Source organism: Nicotiana attenuata, chromosome 2 (genome assembly GCF_001879085.1).
Source record: "Nicotiana attenuata strain UT chromosome 2, NIATTr2, whole genome shotgun sequence".
NCBI lineage: Eukaryota > Viridiplantae > Streptophyta > Magnoliopsida > Solanales > Solanaceae > Nicotiana > Nicotiana attenuata.
In genome coordinates, this window is record NC_031990.1 from 79,898,637 (window position 1) to 79,918,481 (window position 19,845).

Sequence of the window (19,845 nt, forward strand, 5' to 3'; positions counted from 1 at the left end):
TCTCGCATTCATTCCCACAACAGTTAAGCCCAATCTCTTAAGCGACCCGAAATTCCAAATTTCAACACGTACTTTTCACTTGCACATGATACCTCCCAATATACACATAAGGATCACACCACTTCAGAACACTTCGCAGGAGATAACCCACCTGCTTCGCTTCAATATAACATTCCTGTATACCTTCCACCGCCATACACATTACACAGCCACTTAGTCTTCCTGAGTTTGAACTCGTACCGCAACATAAAATTTACTTCACTCTTACTGGAAACACGAAAAGATTCTTCACGCGCCCATAACTCGGGGCCACACCCCCACTCACAATAGAAATCAAACACTTAATGGTTCATCTATCATCCAGCAGATCTTCCTCGCCACTTCTAAGTCACATAGATACATCTCACAGTACTAATACACTCTTTACATAGCTACCCAGCCGTCACTTCCACTAATAGGGACACTGCCGAACATATAAGTTCAAAACACTTACTCACACAATCAGCACCTCAGTGCTCAAGCCGTAGGCAAAGATCCGGTCTCAAGTCCTCCAGACTGTCCTAACATCAAACTCACAGAGATCATAACTCACCCCTGGATCGGGGAATCACAAGCCATCAAGGCACATCTGATACTGAGCGCTCATGCGCGCTTACGAATGCGTGGAAGGAATTTCAAGAGTTACTTTTCAAGCTGAATCAAGGACGCACGATAAGAATTCAAGAATGTGAAGTTTTCCTAAAGGTTCTGCAGCCTCTCGAGGATAAGTACAGACGTCTCCGTACTGATCCGCGAGACTCTACTAAACCTGCTCATGACTCGTGAGACCTAGTAACCTAGGCTCTGATACCAACTTGTCACGACCCAAACCCCGCACTGGTCATGATGGCGCCTCTCGTGAAGACAAGGCCAGCCAACTAACCCAACTCGACTCTTCCAAAAATAGTTAAGCATAAATGAACAGCAAAAATATGACTTTATAATACTAATTAACGAAATTACAACCCAACACAACCCTAATCGGGGTGTCATAAGTCACGAGCAACTATTAGAATATAACTACCACTACAAGTCTGAAAATTGTACAAATAGGACTGAAAAACAAAGGAAGAACATGCGGTGCTGCGAACGCTGGCAGTCACCTTGCTAATCTCCATTAACTTAGCCTCTGATCAGCTCAAAACCCGCTACCAGGTGAACAAAATACCTGCATCTGCACACGAGGTGCAGGGAGTAAAGTGAGTACTCCAACTCAGTGAGTAACAAAATAAATAATAACTGAGCGGTAAGAAATCACGTAAAGCAAACAGTCATGCTGTATAGAAGCAGGGTACAATCCTTTGAGAAAACAGTAAGGCTGTGAAATCTTTGGAAAATATCTTGGCTCAGTTTAAAGCTCTTTTGAAAATGATCCTTTCAACAGTTACGAAAACGATTTCAAAACAGTTAGTGCTGATAAGCACAGAAAAATCCGCCCCTCGGGCACCAATACCACCGTATAACAGGTAAAAAGGCAAGTAAATATACAAGATGCACACATAAAAGTTTGCCCCTCGGACAACATCTCAAAACAGTACCAGCCCCTCGGGCTTACTCTCAGAAACACTCTCAGCCCCTCGGGCTCTCTCTCAGACCACTCTCAGATCAGTATCATATAGTAACCGCTGCGGCGTGCAGCCCGATCCACATATCGCTGCGGCGTGTAGCCCGATCCATATCTCGCTACGGCGTGCAGCCCGATCCATATGGGTACCCGCGCTCACTGTGGGGGCACAGACTTCGGAGGGGCCCCTTACGGCCCAAGCGCAATATCAAGCCACATCGTGGCATATAACTTAAGGCCTGAAAGCCTTCTCACATCACACTCAAGGCCTGAAAGCCTCCTCACATAACACTCGAGGCCTGAAAGCCTCCTCACATGACACTCGAGGCCTGAAAGCCTCCTCACCTCACTCACATATATCCTCACATACGGCCCTCGGCCTCACTCAGTCCAGAAAACATCATAAGCCCTTCGGGCATCAATAAAATAGTAGTGCTCAGCCCAAACAACAGTGGAAATGTCATTTAAGTCTCAAAGTTCAATTAAAGCGGCTGAGTTTGTAAAAACAGTATAATCAACAGGATTGAGTTCAAGTAGTATATCAAAATAGTGAGGAAACAATGATAAAAATCCCCGAAGGGTTCAGATAATTGGCGCGAAGCCCAAATATGGCAATCGGCCCAAATCATGATAATAACAAATAAGTTGCAGTCAAATACGCGGTAAAATCATCAATCGGGACGGACCAAGTCACAATCCCCAACGGTGCTCTACCCCACGCTCGCTATCCGGCGTGCAAGTCACCTCAATATAGCACTATGATGTGCAAATCCGGGGTTTCAAACCCTCAGGATATCATTTACAATCATTACTCACCTCGAACCGGTGAAATCTCTAGATCGCGATGCCTTTGCCCCTCAAATCGGCCTCCACGCACGTCGAATCTATCCAAAATCAGAGCGAATACATCACAATAGGCTAAGGGGACATAACCCAATCGAAAAGAATCGAAAACCATCGAAAATCACGAAATTTGCTAAACCCGAGCCCCCGGACCTCAACCAAAAGTGCCAATCCATCTTAAAGCATCGGTCAAACTTGCTCCAATCATCAAAACACCACAAATAACACCAAAACCCTCAAATTACATCGGATTCAAGCCTAAGTTTCCCAAAAACTTCCGAAACACGCATATGATCAAAAACCCAACCAAACGACGTCCGAATGACCTGAAATTTTATGCTCACATCCCAAATCACATAACGAAGCTACAGCAACTCTCAGAATTCCATTCCGACTCTCGGATCAAAATCTCACCTATCAACCGGAAATCGCCAAAATACTAACTTTGCCAATTCAAGCCTAATTCTACACCGGACCTCCAAAACCAATTCCGATCACGCTCCTAAGTCATAAATCACCCAACGAAGCTAACCAAATCATAAAAATTCCGATCCGAGCTCATATACAAATAAGTCAACTCTTGGTCAAACCTTCCAAATTCAAAGCTTTCAACTGAGACTGTTCTTCCAAATTCATACCGATTCCCGTGAAAACCAAAACCAACGAGCTGCATCAGTCATAAAACATCGTACGGAGCAAGTCATGCCCGAGAACTGGCGATCAAAGTGCAAAATCTCAAAATGACCGATTGGTCGTTACATGATCCTTGACCGAATGAGATCGATTAGTAGAGTAGTACACTATGAGCAAGCCTATGGTTCATGTTTTGTGGCATATGAATGTTGTTTCTGAGAGTGAGTGAATTCTTTCTATATTGAGTTGCTAATTGTTCTTGAAGTTTATGTGTGTGGAAATACTCTCTTTTGTTGTGTGAGGGCACTGGATTCATGAAGGAAAGGTAAAGTCATTGACCTCTATGTCAGAGTAAGTGAGCGAGTTGTGAAAAATGAGTGGTGCTTGTGAGTCAAATCTTGAGGTGCGGATGTTACACTATTGTGCTTAATCTATTTTAAATATTCTTGGTATGATGAGTTGTTTAAAAAGGTCGTGTTGTTGTGAAGTGTAGAAAATTGCTCGAGGACGAGCAAAAGTTTAAGTGTGGGGTATTGATAAATGGTGAAAAATATATATTTTTTGGTTTACTTTCATCTCATAACTTGTGTGGTTACGGTAGGTTACATAAGATTTTGTATTGAATTATGCTTATTACGTGCATTCTTATATATATAGGAGCAAGTTGGACGAAATGTGAGCAAAAGAAGTTGATTCATGACCAAAAGACAAAAGAAGGACTTTGCTCGTTCACTCTCGCGTGCACACGAGAGAGTGAACGAGATACTGAGGAAAAGCTTGAATACAAAAGCAGCGAAGCATAGCAAAAAGGCATGGAAGTGCACGAGAGACTTAGAAGAGAAAGAAAAGGAGAAGAACTTTGCTCGTTCGCTCTCGCGTGCACACGAGAGAGTGAACGAGCTAACCTAAAAAGGTTGTTTTGAAGTGGGCTTGTATTAGTTAACCCCGTGCTACTCATATCCCATATAAATAGTCTTTAAACTAACTTTTGGGGGTGGGGGGGGGGGGGAGGGGGACATGACTTGCGAAGAGAGGACATTTTTTAGAGTGGCTTTTGACATACTTTAGAACTAGGGAGAGCACGGAGCTGCCGTGGAGGCTGGAATTCATCAGATTCCATCTTTCTTCCATCAAAATTAGTAATCTTTACGTTTCTTTGGATGAATTGTTGTTTTGCTATCATGTCTATGTGGAGCTAAGCTTCACGTTCTAGGGTTGTGGTTGTCATAAATATTGAAGTTTATTAATTACATCACTATAATTCGAGTTATCATTTTTGGTTGTTTCTCTAATTCTGTGCATAATTGCTTAATTGTTTGGCCAGCAGTTGAGTTCTATTGACTATCTATTTATACTTGGGAAAGCCGTATTTAGAATAGAGTAGGATTAGAGAGAGCTTGTTTTTGAACCCGTGGCTCGGGGAAAGATTTCGCGGTTAGGATAGGAATATACCTAATAGTCTTGCTTAGTTGAATACCGTATTATATTCGTTCATAATAGATTCAAGACCATAGGAATATATAGTTGATATATTATGGATAGACAGATAGTATTGTGGGAATATGCTATTTATATAACAATCCGGTTAATTAGCAATTTTAGATAATTTGGATTAACAGGCGTAATTACGAACTTAATAGGATTGATAAACCAACCACAACCCCGGAATCTATATCCCCTTGGTTACGTGTTTAAATTTCGCAATAGTAGTTGTAATAGAAAAAAAAAACTTTTGATTATCTTGGACAGTTAATTGATTTTAGTTTGCTTAGTTAACGATTAATCTAAGTCTCTGTAGGTTCGACATCTGACTTTCGGGTCACTTTATTACTTGACGGCCACGTATACTTGCGTGTGTGTTTGGTCGCAACAGGGGTAATTCCGAATTTCCAATGGTGGAGGCAATTGGCCGATGATAAAGCCAATGGTGGTTGTGATGGAGGAAGAGAGGTTAGGAAGAGGAATATTTGGGATTTAGGTGAGTGAAAGCGGGTGTGTTGGGTGATAGGAAGAAAGAAAAAGAAAAAAAAAATAATGAGGCGGGTCAAATAAATGGGACGGGTATAATATCTGGCTTGGTTTCAGCCCGCGATTGCCACGTAGCCCAGTAAAAAAATGAAATGTCATTAAATTGAAGGCTCAATGGTTCTGCCGCTAGACATAAGGGTAATTTTATTTTTGAACTGATAGATAAACAGAGAATATCTTAAACTATTTAGCAAATAATATGGGTAATTTTGACCCTTATTGTGTTTATAAATAAAGGTAAGTGATTTTTTTTCTTTTTAGTGTCCATTCAAACCTTCGATAGAGTTTTTGTATAGAAATATTTTCAACAATATAAAATAACTACATATAGGAACATAGTATTTATCATTAAAATACTTTTTTTTTGGAGGAAACATGTCCCATGATTCAACATCAACCATTTTTTATATGTGATCAACTTAAATTACTACTATTTGTAAGGCCCTATAAAAATCTTCCTAAAAATCAGAATTTTATGGTGCCAAGTTAGGATTATGCAGCGGTTCAAACTTTTTGGATTGAACAATATGCTATAGAGTTAAAGAAAAATATTTTACAGAAGGGTGCATTTCTGCGGCCCATTATGCTGCTGCATAATCACTCTGCGGGCCACAGAATGGCCACAGGTGAGGCAGTCTTTTTGGCCAATTTTGATGTCATTTTTACGTCCCATTATGCGATTTCATATCCATTTTGCGGGCCGCACTTTGGGCGTACATATGTCCTTAGACTTTTGCAGAGGGAGGTTCTGCAACGCATTATGCGACCGCAGAGCAGGTCTGCGGGCCGCATAACGGCCGTAGAGTGAGGCAGACCAGCCCAGTTCTCAGGGCCAATTTTCGCGGACCACATTACCATTATGCGACCGCAGATTCGTGTCGGGGCTCCTATTTTAAACCTGACCCTATTTCGTTAAGAACACATATCATACACCATTTTGAGCTATTTTCTGATATTCTAGAGTGAGGAAGAGAGTTCTTAGAGAGAGAGAGAGAGATCAACCTTCACACTATTATCCATCAATTCTTGCTAAATATTTGAAGAGTATCAAGAAGGTTCTCTTATCAAAGGTAAAAATCTATACCCTAACTTTTATTTTCAAAAATTTAGTAAAAGGAGAATAATTAGTAAGATAATTATTTGGTGTGGGGGTGGATATCTTGCATGCATGGATTCCTAAAGTATGTGGGAAGGTTGTGGACTAAGAATAGGTGGAGGAATGGTAGAATATTTCATAAAAGGCCTTAAAAACAGCAATGCACACATAGTGTTTGATAGAATACTCTAGTGAGCTAGAATTATGATCATTCTCCTAATTTTGGGTTCGATTTTGCTACATTGCTAAAATAGATTGAAGTTGCTAACTCCAGAACATCTAAGGTTTTAAGAAGCTCAATTGAGGTATGTATGGCTAAAACCCCCTCTTCTTAGAATTGAACCCCCCTTGGTGTTCATGAAATCGGGGTAAGTCCCAAAATGATCGTATAGAACTTGTTATTCCAAATGTGCTTGCTTGGAAGGAAATATGTGTAATATGTGTCCATGTGCTTTCATCATGTTATCTTATCATTTGGTAATATGCTAAAGATATGGAAGATATGCAACAATGCTTAGACTTCTAGTCGAATTCAAATAAAGATTATTATGTCAAATTGTGTGAAAAAGCCTCTATGTGTTCTAGAACCTAAATTGCTCCCGTGTGTAATCAAGTCGTGAATGAAAGACCTTGTTGCTATTGATATGACAATAACGTTAATGTGTAAATAGAAAAAAACATGAATTGTAAAATACAGCCAAGTGCCAAGAAAGACTTAATGAATGAGGCCACTTGTGCTAATGTATTGAAAGATGGAAAAGAAATATGAAGTGAAATAATTGATTGAAAAGATGATGTCTCAAGTGAGATGGCCTATCTGATCGGGCCGCGATCAGACGCCATACCGCATACATGGTGGTAAGCTCGGGACGGAGCCGTATGAGGCGGAAGTCTCACGTACGGTTCTCTGAGAAGGGAGTGGCTACCTACTAGAGCTTCGACCAAGCACCACCGGTCAATTCCGCTTTGGGGCCACCCCTAACTCTACCATTATTATAGGGGTATGGGGTTCGAGACAAAGAAATATCAAGGCATCAGTTGTTCCTTTATACTTTACTTGGATCTGTTTTTATGCTATTAGCTATTCTGTTGATTCTACTCCAAACAGGAACAACCGTTTAATGTCTCAAATGAGATGACCTAACTGATCGGCGGGGGGGGGGGGGGGGGGAGATCTGACTCCGTATAGGAACACGGTGGTAATGTGAATTATGGCACATGACACTAAGATTACCAACCTAATAAGATGGAAATTGAACCAAGAACTTACGTGATCCTTACTTGATGTTTTAGTATTGTTTGAAGCTCTTGTTGTAAATCATGACTGCTTCCCCTTTGTCTCATTGTTCATTCTATTAAGATTGGTGTTTAGCTTTACATACTAATACATTCGACAGTACTAACGTCCTTTTTGTCGGGGGTGCTACACCTTTAAATGGATGTAGGTGCTTCCATAACAGACAGTGTTGATCACAGCTAGTGGTACATCATCACCTTCCCAGCAGACTTGGTGAGCCCATTTCATCCCGGGATCATGTTCCCCTCTATCTGAAAAGTGGTAAAGAAGAACTCTTTGGGTGCATTTTTTTTTATATGTTTACCACGTTTTGAGGTATAGCCGGGGCCTTGTAGTCGGCATTATCATAACTGTCTTTTGTATCTTTAGAGGCTCCGTATACATTTATGTGGGTTGTGTATCGGTGCTAGAAAGATCAGATGGATCATGACATGTTTTGGACTCTTGTTCCACTACATTGTAAAGTGTATGTATTTAGGAAACTTAACAATGATGTAGTAAAATGAAATGAATTAGTAATGTTGTAAAGATCCTTCAACTATTTGAACTAATGGAAACGCGCCTTCTCTTGGTCATAGGCGGGCTGAGTGGAAAGTATCTAACATACTTGCTCGACCGGGTTCACTCGTTTAAGCGCCGGTCGCGCTCCCCAAAGTTGAGGCGTGACACTATTGATTTAATATAGCAAACAACAAAACTAGTAAAACATTAAATGCTCTTTTGGTTGGGGTATAACAAGAATTAAGTCAGCATAAATTTTCACATAAGATAATATATGTTGACCGCAAAAGAAAGAAAACATAATCGGCCCATAATTATTGTAACATTTGATTGATGGTATTAAATAATATTTGTATTAAATTGTGTACGAATCTATATTATTTTATATACGAAATATAATTTGAAATAAGAATGCACCTAATTAGCAATTCGGGTATTCCAGGAAACAGCCTCTCTGTACTTTTTGGAGAAGGGCTAAAGTCTGCATGCACTTTACTACCTACTAATGGGATTTTACTAGGGTATGTTGTAGCAATTCGGGGATTAACTATTAATAGACAAATATGCCCTTTAGCAGGCCGGAGGAATTAAAACATGGGCAGGCCCAATTACGAACCCTACTCACCCCGTTGGAATTAAGGGCAAATCTGTTATTTTCAACTTACTAAAAATCCCTTCACGCCGGACTAAAACCTCTTGCAGTTCAGCAAGCTTCTTTTAGCCCTTTCAAGTTTGCTGGACGCCGGCGCCGGCGCTGTCACCGTGCCGGAAAAGTAGAAGAGCAGCTAGCTATAACTGTAAGTTCAGTTTTGGTGTGCGTAAAAATCAGAATGGCAAAGCGTGAACTATCCAGTACCTTGAGGAACTTGAAGGTAAAAAAGGAGCTTTCAATTTGGTCCCTTTTTCTAATCTGTTTGTTAATTAAATAAAAATTATTGGCTTTATTTGAAGGTTTTTCAATTTGGTGCCTTTTGATCTTGTTTGTAAAATTAAATAAAGTAGGAAATTTTAAGCTGGGTTTTGAGGGTTTTTAGCTCTTGCATAGTTTTCTCAACTTGTTCAATTACGCTTTGTAAATTATATTAGCTTTATTTGAAGGTTTTTGCTAACTCCATAGATTTATACAACAACAACAACCCAGTATAATCCCACTTAGTGGGGTTTGGAGAGGGTAATGTGTACGCATACCTTACCCCTACCTGGGGTAGAGAGGCTGTTTCCAAATAGACCCTCAGTATCCTTCCCTCCAAGAACTTCCCAACACCTTGCTCTTGGGGAGACTCGAACTAACAACCTCTTGGTTGGAAGTGGAGGTTGCTTACCATCAGAGCAACCCCTCTTGTCTAAACTCCATAGATTTATAGCTAGCTTAAAAAGATTCTCTGAATAGAGGGAACGGATACAGCCCAGCCCACCGGGGCTATGGTCTATTGGTTAGAGTGAAGGCGCGTGTTACAAGTTTGAATCCTGCTTCAGACTAAAGCTGGTATTTAGCTGGAGAACGTTGGATGGATATAGATCGTTCATGTAGTTGACTCCAAGTACATGAGATTGAGGCCTAATTGCTGTATTTAAAGATTTTTTTTAATGTTTTTGTAATTTCAGTTTATGCAAAGGGCAGCTCTGAGAGAGGAAAAGCCTAAGAAGGAAGAAGAAGAAGAAGAAGTAGTGATACCTGATGAAACCTTTCCCTCTAGTGCTCCAAAAAGATGGTAACCTTTTTCTTCAATTATACTTGCTTGTTATTTTGCTTGATAACTATTAGCATGGGATATTAAAGAGTGTTGAAATTTGAGTTGTATTTTTAGTTGGAGTAGTATTAAAATTTGTATACTTTGTAGCTCCAAGAGCTTTGGTCTAGTGGTAATAGTGCAACAAGTGATGTGCGCTATACTTTGTAGCTCCAAGAGCTTTGGTCTAGTGGTAATAGTGCAACAAGTGATGTGCAGCTTAGTAGCGCACATCAGAGGTTTGAATCTTGCTAGAGACAAAAGAAGGGTAGATGGGCAGACCCATTATTCACTGAGTTCCGAACCATGTGCCAGTGCCACTGACCCTCGAGGATTTCTTTGTTATAAAAAAGATTTATATACATCGAATTATGGAAATATAACCAGATTTATACTCCTACAAGACACTATCTACTGTTGGAAATCTTTTTATCAGGAATCGTTTTGTGTTGAAATTTGAAAATCGCTGCCTTTAAGATATGAGGAATTTGATATGACAATAAAGAATATAGAGAGAAGAAAGAGGTCTGGATAAGAATAGAACCTACCCAGCTGATATTATTATTCTCACTTCAAGAAGCTCCTTTAAATGGGAGCCCTTGCCTCTTTATGCAGCTGCCTTAGAATTTTTGGCACCTTCATCTTGCTCATTTCTCGATATGATAATATACTTCTTTCCTAGTTATTCGATTCTGTGCAAATGCTTCAACTATTAAAATCAAGAATTACAACTGGTTAAATGTAATGAAAGGGATTAACTAGTGAAACGGCATCTTCGACACATTGGGATGGAAGTGGTGATTTATTATAAATAATGTTGTGGTGCAACGTATGAGACTATGAGTATACACCAATTTTTTGTTTTGAGATCAATGTTAACTCAGGACTATTACAATTTACATTTTCCTTGGACTTTGTCTAATTTGGATTTAGTTTAAAGCTGGACCAAGTTTAATACCACTAGAAACTAGATTTTTCCTTCTGGCGAATATCAAATTTGCTGCTCAGATTTAGGCTGTTCCTGAATACTACCTGTTAAAGGGCACACAAAAGGAGTAACTGAGTTAACTTTAACTGGTTAAATATAATATGAAGTATTCCTTTTCTTTCTCCAACGTGTGAAGTATTTCTTTCTTTGCAGTGCTCAAATAGCACTAGCACTAGAATGGAATATGTATAATGTTTAGACTGCTCAACTATAACTATGATCTTTGACATGTTGACAAAGCTTGACTTTGTATAACTTTTTCTGGTAGATGGGTTTTAGGCATTTAGATCACATAAAATTAGTTTTCTTCCGCTAGAGTTTAGATATTTTATAAAGGGTATATCGGATGTTACAACAACAACAACTTCTACTGAGTTTCTGTCCCAAACAAGTCGGGGTTGGCTATATATTATATATATCCTCATTGACAGGTATATTGGATGCTAGTAACTTAATATTACCTCAGCGATGTTAAGCCGAGTGCAAAAAGTAATATTTTAGGAATTCCATTTTTGAAAATTTGAAGCGCAGTGGAATCTATTTCACATACCGGAGACGCTATATGATGTGGTTCAAATTATATATCGACTACTGTGTCCGCTACAACAAATAGTTCATCGTAAATTCACCTATAGATTGGGGATTTTTATTATAATGGAAGGAGTATTTATATGTTCAGATCTCCAGTAGTACTAGGTTTGTTCCCACTCAAAGATGCTTGTTTCTTGCATTATTTTCATATTTACCTTTGTTTTATACACATTTACATTTTCCTCTGATTTTTCTTTATTGCCTTTTTGCATGCAGTGTTGTCATTATGGAAGGGGATCCCCACCCTGGGACTACAAGGGGTCGGATGTCTTTTCAGTGTTTTAATCCTTCTATTGATGTGAGTATAAGGTTTGCATTATGTATACTTTCTGAAAAGACTGTTCAGTTCCTATTCTCCTGTGGGTTGTTATCCTGTCTCACCAAAGCCTTGTCTTGGTAGAAATTAAGAGAAGAAGCGTCAAAACCACATTCTGAAGGTTCTGCTGCTTGTTCTTCAGAGACGAGTGAAATAAATTCGAAAAGGTCAGTGTTTGATGCTTAAAGTTCTCATAGTAACTTGTGTACTCCATCCATTGTTGTTATACGATAAGAATTATGGCCCATTACTTCTACTATATACCATCTTGACTTTATCTTTTCACATCTGTTTCATCAGTAGAAAGATAACATTATTTTCTCCTAGTATATCTTTGAGCCGAATATGATGAAAATTCCTTCTTAGTGAATGTTTGTTACGTAGAGATGATAATAGGCGACATATTGTATTTCTCAAAAAAAGATAATAGGAGATATATTGTATAAGATCCCTATGATAAAGTATTAAAGATTGCATAAACGAATTATGATTATAAAATAAATAAACTATGATTAAATGTAAAAGGATTAACACCGTTTATAAATAAAAATGGTGAATTAAGATAGGGAAACTAGGAGATGTAAAGCTAGGATGGCATCGTTTGTCCCATGATTGCATTGAATTTCTTGATTATTGTATACTTTATTAGGTGCATTTCAAAAATTTGTGAGCCCCATAACGTCTTTCAAGGCGTTTCGTGATGAGTTCAATTGTTATTTATACCAAAGATGTTTGAGTTGCTAAGCCAAGGAATGACTGAAATTATCTCAGCTCATAACTACTTACTATTCGTTGCCACAGAGAAAATGGAACATCACAATGTGGGTTGGAGAACTCTAATATGGATGACTCGTGTCATTCTCCTAACGAAGATCTTAAAAGGAAGCAAGACGAGACATCCTCTGAGGCGCAGTATCCAAACAAATCACATAAGAGAGTTCTTGGCAATCCAGCGGAATCACCTAGTAGTAGTCAGAGTTCCAAAAAACCACATAGACTGGACTGGAATGTTCTTAAACCTCCTAAGTCTCAAAAGAAAAGGCGGTAAGTGTGATTTTGTTTACTGATTTGGCAAATTTCTGTATTTTCAATTTATGTTGAGGAATGGCAACATTAGTCTTCTGGATTATGGTAATTCTTTTGTATCAATGTATACTAGCCTTTTTACTTTTGGATTGTTATAATCCTTTAGGAAAAGTTTCTGCCAGGTTTGTTCTAAAGAAATAGTCACAAAACGTCTGTGAGAAAATATGGGTATTAAGTCTATAAGAGAAAATTTCAATGAGAGTAAATTTCATTTAACCCCTTGAACTTTTGGGATTGGGAAACAATACCTCCTTCACCCTTTGAATGAGACATAAACTCCTTGATCTTGAATCAACAACTAGATCTAGGGGGTTTGTTGTCCCTTTCAAAAGGTGATGGGTTAAAAATGAAAATTTGCTCTTTTTATAAAAATAATCAAAATTTCTGTGATGACTGAAGATTCATATGAGTGAATGCAGTATAAAATTAGCACTGCTCAAATATACACATCTGTATAGAGGCAAGCCGTGGAGTTGTAAATCTACTCATCTTTGTAAATTGCAATGTGTTATATTATTATTTGCTTTCATTCAATTAGTAACCATTTGCCAATCTAACATAAAGTCAAATAAAAAATGAGAATGAATGATCTAGTCATTCTTTTTTATTTTATTCAAATTAAGGTAAACTGTATAAACTTATGTCATGAATTCATTGGATTGGCGATGGCTACACCCCGAACTGATTTTAGCTATGGAACTTGATTTGGATACTTCTAAGTACCAGTAAAACATTAAATAGAAAAAGCTGAAAATCAAGGAATAAATAAGCCAAATGGCCTATCGAAATGTCAATCAAAATTATCCTAATCAGGAGTCCACAATCTTTTCATGGAATAAGCTAATTATGTGGTAGTACACCAAAATATAAGAAATAAATATGCAAAAATTGATAGAGCTCAGATGCGCCATTATATCGTCCTCGAATTCAGACTAGTGCGGGACCAAAGTGAGGAGCGGAAAGGCAGCCAGAATTACCAGATGCTTGGAGAATGAGTAAATAAGTTTGACGTGTAAGGGCTAGTAAGACCTACCCGCTTTATTGAGCATTTTCATTTCCAGAGGCTTCAGTACACAAAAATATAAGAAATAAAAATACAAAAATTAATGGAGCTCAGATGCGCTGTTGTATCATCCTGAAATTCGGACAAGTGCGGAGACCCTTTTGACCACATGGGGGCGCAGTATTCGTCACAGCTCTAAATGCACCAGCCGGGAATCAAACCCGGGTCTGTACCGTGGCAGGGTACTATTCTACCACTAGACCACTGGTGCTTGTTGAATGTTATGTGAGGATGGTAATTGAATTACCGATTGAAAGACTGGATATTTCGTGCTCGCTCATGCTGGATTCCTGCAAAGATGTTGCTGAATTTTCCGATTCTTCTGATAAACTGGATAAAGAAAAAGGAGTGAAATATTAGAAACAAAAATCAAAGCTGTAGAGTGAAATGTTAGAAACAAAATCAAAGCTTTTATTCCCCAAAACAAACACTACTATAAATCAGCTAAGAGAAAGGGAGCACCTAATGAACATGCCCCAAACAGAACATAGACGAAGAAAGGTGAAATGCAGAAGAATCGGAAAATTCTTCTTGTGTGTATGTGCTTGCATGCCTTTAACTTTGTGGATAGAATGGGCAATGGCCGACTCGGAATTTAAATGTTTGTGGGTTCTAAATTGAGATAATGAGTTCTAAAATCTATATCTAACTCTATTTGTACTCGTTTGTCTCACATATTTGTATGGTTCAATCCAAAAGCACTAAGTTCTGCCAAACTCGCAAACGATCAGGGTTGGATCGCCACTCACTACTGTATGGGGTCAAATTCTGCCCATTATGGTAAGCAACGACCCCCGACTAAGCAATAGCCGAAGTAGACGGGACGACCTAAGAATGTCAGAGCGAAAGTATGCCCTTGAGTCTCGTCGCCTCCTCGAAAGCACGTGACCTATCCCTGTATTATTTTATTATTTTTTGAGGGGGTTCTCTTGTTATATAAAGGAGAATCCCAATGCTGTAAAGGGGGGATCCTTTCAATAAGAAGCTATCTTTTCTTTCTCTCTCTCTCTCTCTCAACAAGCTTTCTCTTACTCTCTTTTGAATATCCAAGTTGTTGAAACAATCACAAGTATAATATATATTTCTAGGTCTAATTATATTCGATTACGATTTACCTTTGATTCATTTTGATTGTTTTCGCTTACAAAGTAATTAGTATCTTTTGATTCAAACAATTTGGCGCCGTCTGTGGGGATTTCGGCAATCGAAATCATAGTTTGCACCTAGAACATCAAAAATAAACCTCACACCCTACTGAAATCGAAAAATGGCGGAAAATGACGCAAGATTGAAAGCAATAGCAGGCGTCACAACCAACCTCATGGGCCCCCTCAACGAGGCCGGCAGAGAAAACATCTTGAGCACAACACCTGGTAACACTCAAGAGGGAGAAATCTCACCCTCCCCATCTGAAGGTCTGACGATCATGCAAGAAAAGGGGGCTTCCACGTCTGCAGTCAAAGAAGCACCACCCCCGGTGGTCAAGAAGCTACTGGAAGAATGGCTGACGAACACCCTGGGCAGCTTGCTCGAAAAATCGCCCCAAAGCAACATTAAGAACCCGTTGACGACAGACATCGCTACCACCAGTGAACACGATACTGTACGTACAAACAACAACTACACCAATGGCCAGACCAGCGATGGCACACTTGCAGCCATCCTTAAAAAAATGGAGGAAATGGAGAGTGAAAACAAGGCACTTCGGGATCAGATGAAAGAGCATCAAGAAAGAGTAGACAAAATTCCCGGCGCTCCTAAGTTACTACCAAAGCGCGACGTGGGAAGATTCGTCGAATAGCCATATAGCGAAGAAGCTGCACCTCACCCGATCCCAAAGACCTTCAAGATGCCACAAGATGCCACCCTACTTAAGGATATATGACGGGACGACGGACCCCGAAGACCACCTGATCCACTATGTGACCGATGTGAAGGGTAACGATCTGTCAAAGGAACAAGTACCATCCGTACTGCTGAAAAAGTTCGGAGAAACGTTGACGGGGGGGGGGGGGCGCTAACATGGTACTCACAACTGCCAGCCAGAACGATATCAACATTCGAAGAAATGGCGGATAAGTTCGCCACCGCCCATGCAGGAGCTAAGAAAGCAGAGGCCAGGGTCAACGATATCTTCGCCGTTCGACAAACCGCAGGTGAGGGACTCAGGGACTTCCTGGACAGATTCAACAGAGCAAGGATGAGCCTACCAAACGTATCGGAAGGTATGGCGATCGCAGCTTTCCAAAACGGGCTGAGCAGAGATGGTTCGAGAGCAACCAAAAAGCTACTAAACCGACTCATGAAGTATCGTCCCACTACATGGGAGGAGATCCACAACACCTTCTGTGCCGAGGTACGAGCCGACGAGGATGACCTCAACGGACCAACCCAGCGGCTCACGATAATACAGTCAGAAGCAAGGAGGGATCGACGCAGCGAGGGCCGGTGGGAACAATCCTCGCGCTTCAACAAAGAAAGGCAGCAACCTTACGTCAGATCCTCGCATCCACCACCACCTAGACACACAGAAGCACTGCAGCGACATGTCGCCCCACTCCGTAATGAAAGAGGTATGCCCCCTTTATTATCCGCCCATAACTTTTGTGTGTCTCCCTCAGAAATAGTGTATGCACTGGAGAAGCTGGGCACCAAGGTACAATGGCCGCAGAAGATGAAATCAGACCCCGCCATGAGAAAATCAAATGTCCTGTGCGAGTTCCACCAAGAACGAGGGCACAAAACCGAAGATTGCATAGGGCTGCGGCAGGAGGTGGTCAGAATGCTGAACCAAGGATACTTAAGAGAGGTACTTAGCAACAAGGGAAAGATCAACTTCGCACGCGGGCGGGATCAACCTCAAGGACCGCCAAAGCCGCCTTCGCCGACACGCACCATCAACATGATCGTCGGAGGAGGCGACGATTCAGCAATCAACCATGTAAAGTTCACCACTTCACACAAACTGAAGCGAACAATCGCCCACGAACGGTATGATGACTTCGAAGAAAGTATCACCTTCGATAAGTCAGATGGCGACGGTTTGTCTTTTCCTCATTATGATGCTTTGGTCATAACTTTACGTATTGCTGACACTGATGTTAAGAGAACATGGTTGATGACGGAAGCGTCGCCTGTATTATCCATCCAAGGGTCCTCGCGCAAATGAGGCTCGAAGATAGGATAATACCGTGTTGCATAACACTGACAGGTTTTAACAATGCAGTGGAACGAACCTCCGGGGAGGTATCATTGCCGATTTTAGCAGGAGGAGTTACGCTGGAAACCACTTTCCACGTTATGAACCAAGAAACAGCCTACAACGCCATCATAGGACGCCCGTGGATACACGCCATGCGAGCAGTCTCCTCAAGCTTCTACCAAGTGATCAAGTTCCCCACCCCTTAGGGAATATTTAGCATTCGGGGCGAGCCGCGCACCGCACGAGAATGCTACCGAATCGCTCAAGACTACTCACACACCAAGCAGTTGAAAGGAGCAAGTGCGGAAGCATAGCAATCAGTCGTGTCGGGGACTAAGGTCGACCCGACAATGGAAGCCATCAAAGATCCGGACATCGTAGAAGCCTGCAAAGCAACGGTCGAGGATCTCAACCCAGTACAACTGGACAGCACCGACCACTCGAGAAAAGCCTACATCGGACACGGCCTCTGCGACCCAAGTAAGTACTATGAATTTTTAACTAACCACGCAGATCTATTTGCTTTTTCTCATTCAGATATGCCGGGGATACCAAGAGACAATGCCACCCACTAACTGAACGCCGACCCACTATATCCACCCATGCGGCAAGTTAGAAGAAAGTTCAACGCCGCAATCAACGAGGCCGTCAGCGAAGAGGTAGATAAACTACTGGCCAACGGGTCCATAAGGGAATCAAAGTATACCCAATGGGTCGCAAATGTCGTCATGGTCAAAAAGAAAAACGGGAAGTGGAGGATGTGCGTAGATTTCACAAACCTTAACAGCAGGACATGAGCTGCTAAGCTTCCTAGATGCCTACTCCGGCTACAACCAGATCATGATGGCCGAGGAGGACCAAGAAAAGACAACTTTCATCACCCACCAGGGAACGTATTGCTACAAGGTGATGCCCTTCGGACTCAAAAACGCAGGGGCGACGTATCAGAGGCTAGTTACCAGGATGTTCAAGGAACAGCTTGGCAAGACCATGGAGGTCTACATCGACGATATGCTGGTAAAGTCGGCAAACAAAGAAGACCACCTCAACCATCTGAAAGAAGCCTTTGAGATACTACGACAGTATGGGATGAAATAAAACCCAGAAAAAAGCGCCTTCGGCATAGCATCAGGAAAGTTCTTGGGTTTCCTCGTATCACAACGAGGTAACGAAGTCAATCCTGACCAGATCAAGGCGATGACGCAATACCCGAGACCTTGCACAGTAAAAAACAGGTACAAAAGCTGACAGGACGAATAGCCGCCCTATCCAGGTTCATCTCGCGATCCTCCGACAGGTGCCATAAATTTTTTAACGTATTGAGAAAAGATCACGGACTACAATGGAACGAGGAATGCGCCGAGGCTTTAAAAAAATTGAAAGAATACCTGTCTTCGCCACCATTGCTAGTTAAAGCAAACCCTGGCGAACCCTTGCTAATATACCTGGCAGTGTCCGAAGTCGCCGTCAGCGCAGTCCTGGCCCGTGAAAACAAAGGTACGCAGTCTCCTATTTACTATATCAGCAAAACCCTAGTGGACGCCGAAATACGGTATCCACACCTCGAGAGGCTGGCTCTGGCACTGGTCGTAGCTTCACGAAAGCTTAGACCCTACTTTCAGTGTCATCCAATAAAAGTTATAACGACCTTCCCCCTGAGAAGCATCCTACACAAACCCGAGCTATCGGGCAGGCTCGCAAGATGGGCCATAGAGCTCAGCGAGCACGACATATCCTATCACCCGAGAAACGCCATCAAGTCGCAGGTACTTGCAGATTTTGTTGCCGATTTCAGTACAGAGAATCTCCCAGAAGAGAAACTAGAGGCCATTCGTGCCTCTCCTAGTACCGACCTCTGGACCCTCTACACTGACGGCGCTTCCAACGCCTCGGGATCGGGACTGGGACTCGTACTCGAGGTCCCCACGGGCAAAATAATTCGTCAGTCCATACGATGCCCCGAGATGACTAACAACGAGGCCGAGTACGAGGCTGTGATTGCAGGTATGAAGTTGGCCATCAAGTACGGAGCCCGACGACTCATCCTCCATTGCGATTCTCAACTCGTGGTAAACCAGGTCACCGGGACTTACCAGATCAAGGAACAGAGACTGCAGAAATATCAATCCGAAATTCACAAGTTGATGCCCGAATTCGACGAATGCCGCCTGGAACAAATCCCGAGGGCGCAGAACATCGAAGCAGACGGCCTAGCCAAATTGGCTGCAGCCACCAAAAACATCAACAAGGGAAACATAGTCACCCTCCTCCATTCAGCCATAGATCACACTGAGGTACTCTCTTTAAATCTAACTTGGGACTGGCGCAACCAGTTTGTCTCCTATCTGCAGGACGGGACACTCCCGCTCGACAAAAAAGCAGCCAAAAAGCTCCGCGTACAAGCTGCCCGATACTCCCTAATAAGTCACGATCTGTACAAAAGAACGTTTGGCGGATCCCTCGCTAAGTGCTTGGGGCCACACCAAACAAGGCAAGTACTCGAAGAGGTACACGAGGGCCACTGTGGCGCACATACCGGCAATCGCGCTCTCGTCCGTTGCATCATCCGAGCCGGGTACTACTAGCCCACAATGAAAAAGGAGGCAGCGGAGTACGTTCGTAGGTGCGAGCAGTGCCAAAAGTACGCCCCCATGATACATCAACCGGGAGAGCCCCTACACTCAGTAACATCACCTTGGCCCTTCATCAAATGGGGGATGGACATAATCGGTCCCCTACCAGCAGGACGAGGAAAGGTACGATTTCTGTTAGTTTTGACTGACTATTTCTCCAAGTGGGTAGAAGCAGGTGCGTACGCCCAAATACGCGAACAAGAAGTCATCGCCTTCATATGGAAAAACATCATAT

The 19,845-nt window shown here is 41.6% G+C and overlaps 1 protein-coding gene, 1 long non-coding RNA gene and 1 other non-coding gene across 3 annotated transcripts; 1 reads left to right on the plus strand and 2 right to left on the minus strand.

Moving 5' to 3' along the window:
* LOC109213553 (M-phase phosphoprotein 6-like) lies at positions 8,628 to 12,911 on the plus strand. The gene is made up of 5 exons (XM_019377370.1): positions 8,628 to 8,873; positions 9,607 to 9,713; positions 11,527 to 11,608; positions 11,711 to 11,793; positions 12,428 to 12,911. The coding sequence occupies exons 1-5, from the start codon at positions 8,832 to 8,834 to the stop codon at positions 12,672 to 12,674; spliced, it is 561 nt and encodes a 186-aa protein (XP_019232915.1). The 5' UTR covers positions 8,628 to 8,831; the 3' UTR covers positions 12,675 to 12,911.
* Positions 13,717 to 14,355, minus strand: LOC109223053. Its single transcript, XR_002067515.1, has 2 exons — positions 14,238 to 14,355; positions 13,717 to 14,105 (listed from the first exon to the last, which is right to left on the minus strand). It is a non-coding gene; the product is annotated as an uncharacterized LOC109223053 (long non-coding RNA).
* On the minus strand, positions 13,916 to 13,986 carry TRNAG-GCC. The gene has a single exon. It is a non-coding gene; the product is annotated as a tRNA-Gly (tRNA).